The 12,059-nt window shown below is 39.5% G+C and overlaps 1 protein-coding gene across 1 annotated transcript in view; it reads right to left on the bottom strand.

The window, feature by feature from the left end:
• The window catches only part of LOC150082029 (rho guanine nucleotide exchange factor 17-like), an 862,761-nt gene that overhangs the window by 127,577 nt on the left and 723,125 nt on the right, over positions 1-12,059 (bottom strand). Inside the window, exon 19 of the mRNA XM_090380403.1 lies at positions 2,161-2,222. Within this exon, the coding sequence (XP_090236529.1) occupies positions 2,161-2,222 (62 nt within the window). The remainder of the gene's footprint in view (positions 1-2,160; positions 2,223-12,059) is intronic.

The raw sequence follows: 12,059 nt of genomic DNA, 5'->3' as shown, positions 1-12,059 counted from the left end.
TTGGTCGAGGAACTCTCTGGCTTGTAGTATGGACTCCAGGCAGTACTATTATAATAATGATAATAATTATTATTATTGTTGTTGTTGCTCTTATATTATTTCTCCCTGATTGGGGGTTCCACCTCGTGACAGATATTGCTACCAAGTACACAGGGTGGTTGTTGTTATGTCTGGTGTTACTGTTGGTCAAGGAACTTTCTGACTATCCTACAGGTGTTCAGGATTGTGACTTTCTGGAGTTCCTTGTAAGTGTTCACTGGGAGACCTATTGCTGCTAGGCTGTTATGTAGGGTCTTTGGCACCACACCTGTGGTTGACATGATGATCAGGATGGTCGTTATTTGTTCCATATGCCACATCTCTTTGATCTCCTGTCTTAGGTTTGTGTACTTTCTGATTTTATCCCCATGGGTTTTCTGCAGGTTACCAGTGTTGGGAACCGCTATGTCAATCAGATAGGCAGCCTTTTCCTTCTTGTCCACAAGGGTTATGTCTGTTGTGCGGGATTGTCCTATCAGTTATTATGGCATGGTCCCAGTACAGCTTGTGGGTTGGGGTCTCTAATACTGGCTAGGGTTCCTACTTGTAGTATGGTACACTTTCTTTGATCAACTGTATTTCCTTGCTAGCTTCTGACGTATTATCCTGGCTGCCTGATCGTGTCTATGAGTGTACTTAGTCTGGGTGATCACCATGCATCCCACAGTGATGTGTTGGATCGTTTCTGAGGCCAGGTGACATCGTCGACATGTGTCATCGGACACTCCGGGTTCCTAGGTGATGTAATTTCTATAGTTCCTGGTCTTGGATGGTGAGCATGAATCCTTCAGTCTCAGGGAAGAGCGTCCCACTTATGAGCCATGCATTGGAAGCAATTTTATCTATGTGATCTTAATGGAGTGCATTGTAGTGTCTGTCATGGAGTGTCTTCTCTGCCCACCTTTCTTGCTTTGTTTGTACCGCCTGGTTGGGGGAGACTCCTTGCTTAGGTTGAGTGGGGTATACCGCTTGTCTATCTTCTTTATGGCCTGCTGGAGTGCTGCTGTGTGTTTCTGAAAGTAATCCTTCAGGTTAACTATTGCTTTCTTCTGTTGCTCAATGAGGTCTATCAGGCCTCTTCCTCCTTCTTTCTGGGCAATTGTCAGTCTCTCCATGGCAGATTTCGAGTGGTGTTGGCAGTTCTTGGTTATCATTGTCCTTGCCTTTCTTATGATATCCTCCAGCTTAGTGTAAGTTCAATCTATGACCCCGAAGGAGTATGTTAGAACTGGGACCGCATAGGTGTTTATGGCTTATTATTATTATTATTATTATCATTATTATTATTATTAGCCATATGGTGCAAGGAAACCTGAGGCTTATAATGCACCAGCCAAACAAAATTTCTAAGTTACCCTGAGAGTTGTTGTTGTTGTTATTATTTGGTTTTTAGGCACATTAGCAACTAAGGCAATATTGCTCCAGGGATATGCAGTGGTCATTCCCTGACCTTTCCGGATCCTCCGTATTTGGTGGTCACGGGCTCGAACCTCGGTCTAATCAAGAAATGTGTGCTATGCACTGCTTCTCCTGCCCACCTGGCTACGCAGGCGCCTACCCTGAGAGAGAGAATCAGAAGTAGAAAGGAGAATTTTGGAGCACTTGTGGGGTCATGATTTTAGAATGGAATCTTTAGCTGCAGTTAGTATCTCATTGGTAATGTAAGTAGTTACATCATCAATGGGTTTCTGTTGAACATAACTCCTTGTTGCATACTTTATTTGAAAATAATTTTCTTTAAACATTTAAAGCATGAACATTCAAATCATCGGTTATGGGGGATACTTACTCAAAGGGGTGGGGAGCTTCAACTGCTGGACATATCTGAATTTATTTATAACAGAAAATTCATACTGTCCAAACAAATATCAAAAATTAATCAATAACAATTTCATTTTATATTTTCTGAAGTTGTCACGTTTTAGAATAATTAAACTATCTTAATTTTAAAATGAACTTGCTGAAAAGATTCAAAAATGACTTTGTATACTATTCCATGATAATTTTGTAGAGAAAAAAAAAAACATATCTGGAGCAATATAAATGGATTCACATCACTGATTATATGAATCAAACTGTTATCCTTGTATGAAAAGTAATTATATCTAAGAATATGCTTACCAGTGGAATCGGCTTCATCATCGTCGTCGTCATCATCATCATCATCATCCTCACTGGAGTCACTGAAATAAATTGAAAACTATTTTTCTAGTTTTATTTTTTAAGATATAAGTAAATATAGAAAATGGCTATTTAAATTTATTTTCATCTTGGTTTTAAAGTGAATATTTAACTATGTCAAAAAGAAAAACCTGCTTATTATATTCAATATAACAGTTTAGCTGACATCACTATTATATATACATATGTATTTTTTTTTTAATTGACCTGAATTATTACTTCAAGTTATCCAAAGAAAGAGCCATCAGATTCAGCAAATCAGCACAAAGAAGAAAAAACTTCTTCGTTGCTTGGATAATAGCCAATCTCAGAAATGGTATTAGTATTATTAGTGACAAATGAGACAAGAAAACAAAAAATTTTAACCTGTCCATCCCCTCTAACAAATGAAATTTGAAATTATTCAAACTACTCACTTCCACAACACCAGATGGAAGTTTATTCCATTCAACTACCAGCTGGATGAAGGCAAATTTCTGCTCATCTATCCTGCAATAATCTTTCCTCAATCTGAATTTCTGCCCACTCATGCATCAGCATTAAAAGTCATAAACACCTCAATCAGATCTCTTTATTGGTGCATATTATCCAAATGGAATTTGCAAATTGAAGACTTTACTAGTAAGAGCACACTTTTTCCTCCTCCTCAATGTTGTTGATCTTCCCTGCACCCATTCCAGCAGACCAACATCATTATTAAATAAGACCTTCAGACCTGTATGCAGTACTCAAGACATTGCCTAACCACAGCTAATAAGATAATCACCTTATCCCTACTGAAAAACTTCCTGTATAGCTTTGACAATAATTCAGACATGGCATGGGGTTTGCTTCTGTTCCGGGGGAAATAATGGAGTCACTGGTTAAACAGGTGATACAGGATCACCTAAACAAGACTCAGACACAGCATGGGTTTGTTAAGGAGAAGTCTTGTCTGACCAATTTGATTAGATACTATGATGTGGTCACAAAGGAACTGGATGCAAAAAGTAATTTGCATCCAGTTCCTTTGTTCAAAAAGTAACCCTAGAGAAACATACCAACTGTGTGTACTACACTTAAGGTGGTAGAAAATGAAAAAGAACTGGGAGTAATTATGCAGTCAGATATGAAATTTTCTGAGCAGTGCAGACAGGCTGCCAGAGCAGGACATGGAGTATTGTCAATGATATATAGGAATTTTGTTAGTAGGGAAAAAGAGATAATTATCCCTTTGTGTAAGGCTATGGTCAGGCCACACCTTGAGTACTTCATCTGGAGGTGTCATTTTCGGAAAGATATACAGTTGCTTGAACGAATACAGAGAAAGGCAACAAGGGGAAACGAAGGGGTCATCTTAGTAAGAAAGGCTTCAGTTCTGCAAATTGCAGCGTCTGGAGACTAGGCACCTGCGAGGTGATCTGATTGAGGTGTATAAGGCCTTGAATGGATTGAGCAGGCTCAATTCTGATGGGATTTTTCCTCAGATTACAAACCTGAGGGGGCATAAATTAAATTGAGGAAACAGTTGTAGAAGAGATGTGTGGAAGTTTGCCTTCAGCCAGCAGGTAGTTGATTGCTGGAACAAACTTCCATCTGTCATTGAAAGTGTTAGCTTAAATAAATTCAAGGAGTTACTAAACAAATGTTTAGAGGGAATGGATGTGTAAAGTGGTTTTTTTTTTTTTTGGCTGATGCTGCATAAGCTTCCTTTCTTGCATTTTCACACATGCCTCTACTACCACTACAAACGTAGACATTAAGCCTAATATGCCTTCATCAATATCATTAATAAATAAAGAAAAGAACAAAAGATCTCTGGAAACTTCACTAATGACATTAGTAACAAACTTTTGTCTTCTCCCATTTAACTATCCCTTTAACCATAGCATGAACTTGTCGTATGTTACACTGTTCTGCAATGTGTATAGCAGTCTTGTATGTAGGACAGTGTCAAAGGTTTTTCTGAAATCTCAGTATATCATGTTTTTTTTTTTTTTTTTTTTTTTTTGCATCTAGGTGAGGTTGAGATCTTTGAGGTTGTCACAGACATTCTCTCAGATAGCCCAGACAAGCTGTATTTGCTACCTGGGAGTCTAAAACGCTGATGGAACTGATATTCGGGTGACACTCAAGTCAAGTGGACCCAATTACGGCAAAGTCAGGACGGTCTGTCACATTCAGATCCTCTGCTTGCACCTTCACGATGGTGGGACTTTTAGTAATCCTCGGTATAACCTCCATGCACAAGTACATAGTGGGTGACCACCCAGGTGTGACCACCCAGGTGTGAACCAACGTAAGCAGGGGTCGAGGTGTGGTGCCCACACCACATGGAGGAATGCCACCCCTCTATGTTACCAGGCAGTACTAGGTGGTAGATGACTCATCAACTGGTGCAATACCACCACTTTGCTTTTTGGAGGCTTGAAGTGGTGGAACCCATGTTTAGTCTCTAGAGCTAAGTTCCGGTCAAACCTTCCCTATCTCTTCCATCATAGAGTATGATTGATGACTTTTGAGGTTATGATGAACATCGTGGTGAGATCCAATATTTCTTACATTTTGAGGGTAAAGCTCTAAAACGGTGTTCGCAGGCCAGCCGCTAGTTAGTACACCGGACCGAACCTATTCGTAACTCTCTAGGAGGCTTCCGGATCAGCTAGTGTATAATCTTGGTACCTCTACTCTGCCAGATAGTGACTGGAGGGAGTCCAAGTACTGTGTATGCGGGGAGCATTGTTAAGGCCATGTGTACGCCATATCCAAAAATTTCATTACTTCATACAGCATGTCCCACCCACTTTTCCTTACTATTGAATACACCATGAATTGTCAAACTAATAGAGCAAGCTTATCTGCAAAAAGATCTAAGCCTCCCAAGTACTTACTAATTCGTTTCACAAATATACATGGTCTCAATTCTAATCTCAACGATGTCCATTTCCATTTGCAGTCTGCCAAACCCCCATGTACTTTTTTTGACAGAATCTCAGTTATCGGTTGATTCAACTACTGCTCATCTCAGATGCCCAAATTATTCGCTGTATGATTCCTTCCGCCTCAAAGGTGGTACTTGTGCATATGTCCATTCTGATATTCCCTGTCAGAGACTTGGCAATTTGGAATCTCTTCTCTTTGATCTTCTCTGGCTTAAAATCTCTCTACCTCATCTGTTGTCTCTACCATTCTCCCAACTCCACTAATCACTTGGAGCTCTTTGACTTCCTCTCTTTGCAACTTGACTTTCTCCAGTCCAACTTGCCTAACGGTGAGGTAATTTTCCTTGGTGATTTTAATGTTCACAACTCCAGCTGGCTTCCGTTTTCTAGTCACACCGATCCAGCTGGTCGAGATGCTGAGGCTTTTGCAATTACTAATGACCTTGCACAGATTGTTCATTTATCTACAAGAATACCGGACAATCCTAATCATACAGCCAACACGCTTGATCTTTTTCTCACAAACAACCCTTCTAAGTACACGGTCGAAGTGAGAGGTCCCTTAGGCACTTCAGATTACAACTTATCTCATGGCTATTCCCAACCTTGTGTTGTTTGGCATTACAAGAATGCAAAACGGGATGACCTGTGAAATTTCTTTTCTTCTTTTCCTTGGTCGGATTACTGTTTCAAAACTTCTGATGTCAACGTTTGCTCAGATCATGTCAGTGAAATTATTCTTGCAGGAATGGAATCCTTTATCCCACACTCCACTTTAAAATCTCGTCCTTTATCTAAACCTTGGTTTTCCAATAAATGTGCTAAGGCTGTTCAAGAGAAGAATGTTGCATATCGTAATTAGCTTGTTTCTAATTTTTTGGTTTCATTTTCTACGTACACCAAAGCACACAACAATTGTAAAGCAGTTATTAATCAGTCCAAACTAGAGTTTGAACAAGCTAAGAGTAGAAAACTTGCTTCTTACCCTAATGGTAGCCGAGAATTCTGGTCTCTTGCCAAAGCTGTTGGCTGCAACTTTTGCCCATCACTGCTTCCACTTCTGTCCAAACCAGATGGTTCTGTTATCACTTCAGCCAAGGATAAAGCTAACCTGCTAGCATCCCATTTTTCTTCCAACTCATATATTAGTAATGATCTTGGAAAAACGCCTCCCACCATTCCCAACACGCTCCATTCAATGCCTCCTGTAGTCTTCCATCAAAAGAATGTCAGAAGGATTTTGACAAATCTTGATGCTAAGAAAGCTCCAGATCCCGATGGTATTTTTCCACTTGTTCTCAAAACCTGTGCTCCTGAACTTACTCCTGTTCTTTGCCGCCATTTTTCACTTTCTTATTCCAAAGGTGTTTTTCCTTCTGCTTGGAAATTTGCTCATATCCAGCCAGTTCTTAAAAAGGGTGATGAACCCCTCCCATCCAATTATCGTCCCATTGCAATTACTTCTACTCTTTCTAAAGTAATGGAGAAATCAATTAACTGCCAACTCTTAAACTACCTTGAAACTTTCCGTCTGATCAACGATCGTCAGTATGGATTCTGTCAGTGTCGATCCACTGGTGATATTCTGGACTAATTCAATGGAAAGGTTTGGTGAAACACAAGTAGTTGCTCTTGACATCTCAAAGGCTTTCGATCATGTTTGGCATAAAGGTCTTCTAAACACGCTTCCATCTTATGGTTTAGTAATTGGTTATCCAGTTTTCTCTCTGATTGCTCACTGAGGGTGATGGTAGATGGCTCTCTGTCTTCTAACTTCTCCACTAATGCCAGTGTCCCCCAAGGTTCAGTTCTTTCCCCCACTCTTTTCCTCTTGTATATTAATGACCTTCTTCAAATGACTGGAAATCCTATCCATAGTTTTGCCGATGATAGCACATTGCATTCCACTTTCCATTTCGAGAAACCATGTCCTGCCCAAGCAGCTTCAACGGCTAGAAAATCTTCTACCAATTCCTTAAATTCTGATCTTCAGGTAATTCTCCAGTGGGGCAAAGACAACTTAGTTGATTTCAACCCTTCTAAAACTCAGTCTTGTCTTATATCTCGCAAAAAGGATTCTTCTGCTCCTATGATTATCTTTAGTGGCGCTCCGATTTCTAGGCAAAATGATTTTGCCTAGAAATCGGATAACCAATTACAAAAAACAGTTGGCAAATCATAAGATGGAAGTTTGTTTAGAAGATCTTTATGCCAAATATGATCGAAAGCCTTTGAGATGTCAAGAGCACCAAGCCTTTCCATTGAATTAGTCCATAAATGGGTAACATAAGCCAGAATATCACAAGTAGATTGACACTGACGGAATCCATACTGGCGATTGTTGATCAGATGGAAGGTTTCTAGGTAGTTTAAGAGTTGGCAGTTAATTGATTTCTCCATTACTTTAGAAAGAGTAGAAGTAATTGCAATGGGACGATAATTGGATGGGAGAGATTTGTCACCCTTTTTAGGAACTGGCTGGATATGTTGTTGTTATTTGTTTTTTAGGAGCATTAGCAACTAAAGCCATATTGCTCCGATGATATGAGGTGGTCATTCCCTGACCTTTCCGCAAGCAGAAGTAAAAACACCTTTGGAATAAGAAAGTGGAAAAAGGCGGCAAAGAATAGGAGTAAGTTCAGGAGCACAGGTTTTGAGAACAAGTGGAGAAATACCATCGGGACCTGGAGCTTTCTTAGCATCAAGATTCGTCAAAATCCTTCTGACATCCTTTTGATGGAAGACCACAAGAGGCACTGAATGGAGCATGTTGGGAATGGTGGGAGGTGTTTTACCAAGATCATTAATACATGAGTTGGAAGAAAAATGGGATGCTAGCAGGTCAGCTTTATCCTTGGCTGAAGTGACAACAGAACCATCTGGTTTGGACAGAGGTGGGAGCAGAGATGGGCAAAAGTTGCGGCCAATAGCTTTGGCAAGAGACCAGAGTGCTTGGCTACCATTAGGGCAAGAAGCAAGTTTTCTACTCTTAGCCTGTTTGAAACTGATTAATAACTGCTTTACAATTGTTGTGAGCTTTGGTGTAGGCAGAAAATGACACTGAAGAATTAGAAACAAGCCAATTACGATATGCAACGTACTTCTCTTGAATAGCCCTAGCACATTTATTGGAAAACCAAGGTTTAGATAAAGGACGAGATTTTAAAGTGGAGTGTGGGATAAAGGATTCCATTCTGACAAGAATACTTTCACTGACATGATCTGAGCAAACGTTGACATCAGAAGTTTTGAAACAGTAATCCGACCAAGGAAAAGAAGAAAAGAAATCTCGCAGGTCATCCCATTTTGCATTCTTGTAATGCCAAACAACACGAAGTTGGGAATAGCCATGAGATAAAGGCTCCATTGGAGAAGAGACAATCACCAAGTTGTGATCTGAAGTGCCTAAAGGACCTCTCACTTCAACCATGTAATTAGAAGGGTTGTTTGTGAGAAAAATATCAAGTGTGTTGGCTGTATGATTAGGATTGTCTGGTATTCTTGTAAATGAACAGTAGGTAAATGTCCGTTATTCTTGTAGGTAAATGAACAGTAGTTAAATGTTCATTATTCTTGTAGGTAAATGTGATACAGATTTATGATATTTTTAGTTTTTAAGATTGTTCAAGGCGATTTTCCCGCCAAAACCGGGAAATCCCATTACTTTGGTTATAACAGGTATAATTTTGAACAGACACATCAAATTATTTCTCCCAATGGAAGAAACAATATAATATGGACAGAACAGCTGGAAAGGATATAAATATGGATGAAAAAATGCAGAAACCAGGAGACAACCCTGACTTAAATATAGAGGATATCCCAGACTCAAATATCAGTTTTAAGGGAAAGAACCCCCAACAATAATGAGCAAATAAATAACGCATGTCCTTCAGGTCCTCTTGGTATGAAAAGGGCAAAAAAAGGGACAAATCAAACAGTACAAAGAAAATACAGATAACAAAACAGAAGAGGAAATAAGGTTTGAAACCGTTAACTAGATTCAAGACCCAATCAAACAAATTAAAGAGTTAAAACTTTACCTAGAAGACTTTCTTGACAGGCAAACAAATAGAATAACATCTGCAACAAGACTACAGATAGTCAACTGCTGGACTGTCTTGAAGCAGAGTCATAGAGTTGAACACAGAAAACAGAGTTTTAAAAACCAAAGTGGAAACTGTGACAGAATAAAAAAAATAATTATAAAGAGATCAACACATTAAGTTATGCCCAAGTAGGAAGGGCAAATAAAACAGTGGCTACACAGCTGAAGGAGGTTAACAAGACAAAGCAAACATCTAGAAATAAAGAAACAAATATTGTCATACTAAAAGCAATGTCTGATTCAGACCACAAATCCAGTGGGCTGTCAAAGAAACAGTGATGACACAACTAAACTCCTACTTAAAGGACATAAAAATTAACAGTATGAGAAAAGTGAAAGAAAATGGCGTGCTACTGGAAGTAGCGAATAAAGAGGGTTTAAAAAAGGTGGAGGCAATACCTGAAGTCACAAAACTTGGGCTTAAAACAGAAAAGCCAAATAAAGAAAAATTAAGATGTGAGGAAAAAATCCTCACATCTTAATTTTTGATGCACCAGAGGCAACATTAGAAAAAGACCTAATGATGGATATATACTATAAAAACTTCAGAAGAATAATGATAATAGATAAATTTGCTGCTGAATTCCTTCCAAAAAGAGGAACCAAAAGCAAAATAAATGGATTATTTAACATAGCAGAAATTACACCTAAAACATGGAAGGCACTGCAGGAACAACAAAGAATCTATGCTGGCTGGACCAGCCATAGATTCAGGGAACATTTCCCCATACAAAAGTGTTTTAAATGTCATAAGTATGGTCAATACTGCAGTCAAAAAGAACCTGTCTGGGGTCACTGGCCACAATTACAAGTCTCAGCAGCCAAAGAGTGCTTTGGCCGCTGAGACTTGTAAGTCAGCCATGCTACCTGCAAGGCAGCATGGCTGACTGACTATGCACACAGCATCAGGGATGACAAATGCCCCTGCTATAAAAAAATTGGTAAACATACAATCTAGGACCAATTATAAGCCAGATTGAAAATATAAACATGACTAGCGCTCTAAATCTCGTCCAATTGAATGCTCAAAGAGCAAGAGATGTTGTAGATCAGATTAAGCTCAAATTAGAAGAAAATTACATAGACATCTTGGTACTCCAAGAAGCATAAACACATGAGTAGGGTTCAACAATACCCAAGAAACTACAAAATCATAGAATGTACCTCGGGTGTCCCTTCTACAGCAATAGTAGTTAAAAACACTGACCTTACAGTCAAAAAGGTGGTTCACCTCTGCTCCCCAACAGCAGTGTGTGCTCATATCACTAGTGCTGTGGGGCAGTTCTGTTATCTCACTTTATTCCAGACTTGGCAAAGATATAAATCCCAATAGAATATTTACAAGCAATCACAGACCTACTATCTACAGCAAATATCATAGTGTGTCCTGATGTTAACTGCCGGTATAGCCAGACAGAAGACAGAGCAGGCAAACACACACACACACACACAATGGCCAGATATTGTCAGATTTTATAGCCACCTCACCCTTTCAAGTGATAAATCAACCTAATAACTTACCGACTTTTAGCAGTACCATGTGGGAGAGTGACACTGATGTCACTCTTGCCACCAATTCAATAGCCTATAAAATTACAGTCTGGTGTGTCCAGCCAGCCTGAACCACATCAAATCATAGAGCCATCACCTTCAAACTAAACAGGCAATTACAAATAACCCAACACTCCTTGTTGGATATCAAAAGGTATAACCTCAAAAGGGCAAACTGGCAGATTTTTGCAGAATGCTCAGCAGCTGAGCTGCAAAAACAGGAAAATGAGTGGTCTGGATCAGGCAACTGTAGCCTGGATGAGCAAGCACTGACTATGACAAACATTTTAACAAAAACAGCCAACCTGCCTATCACACAGAAAAAACCGAGGCAGCAGGCAGTTCCCTGGTGGTGGTGCCCTGAACTGACTATACTCAGAAGGGTGCACCAGGTGAGGAGAAATTTTCAAAGAGACAGAACATCTTGGCCACAAAATGAGGTGGATGCACTGAGAGATTCTTATAGAACTCTCAGGAATTAGTATACAGCCCTCACAAGAGACAAGAAAAAGGAATGCTGGAGGCACTTGATGGGAATTACTGGAAACAATAACCCTTGGGGAGTTGTTTACAGAATAGTGACCAACAAGCTGCCAAGAGATGTCTTGGAAACTACTGTCAAACCAGACGGAGCCCCAACTCTGTGTTGGGCGGAATCTGTAAATAACATCCTAGACAGTATTATTCAACATTAAATATGACAAAGCCAATATTGAACCCCTGTTTACTACACAAGACTTAGAAATAGCACTATCTAAAACCAAAAACAATAAATGCCCAGGTTTTTGACATCTTAGAGGTTGAGATTATCAAAAAATTATCAGAAATAGCATTATATAATAACTGTATGACAGAAGGTATATCCCCAAAAATATGGAAAAAAGCTGCGTTAAGATTAATTCTCAAGAAACCATCTACTGATCCCAAATCATACAGACCAATAGCCCTACCCCCGTACTAGGGAAAATGTATGAAAGGTTAATATATAGTAGATTAGCTCAATACTACATGGAAGCAGGTTTACATTGCAACAATCAATATGGTTTTAAGCAGGACAACTCTACGGAGGATACTATTCACCACCTACTGAAAACAGTTAAAAACTCAGAGGAGAAATATATGCTGGCAATCTCACTGACTTTGCTGGGGCATTTGACTCACTCTGGTGGCCTAGTGTCCTTAGGAGACTCCGCCAGGCAAATGCCACACAAAACCTCTATAAAGTAATAAACAGCTACCTTTCAGACAGAAGTGTCTCA

This window comes from Mastigoproctus giganteus, chromosome 8 (genome assembly GCF_048544385.1).
Source record: "Mastigoproctus giganteus isolate SK-2022 chromosome 8, ASM4854438v1, whole genome shotgun sequence".
Lineage (NCBI taxonomy): Eukaryota > Metazoa > Arthropoda > Arachnida > Uropygi > Thelyphonidae > Mastigoproctus > Mastigoproctus giganteus.
Note: the sequence above shows the minus strand (reverse complement) of the source record. Positions and strands in the feature narration are given on the sequence as shown.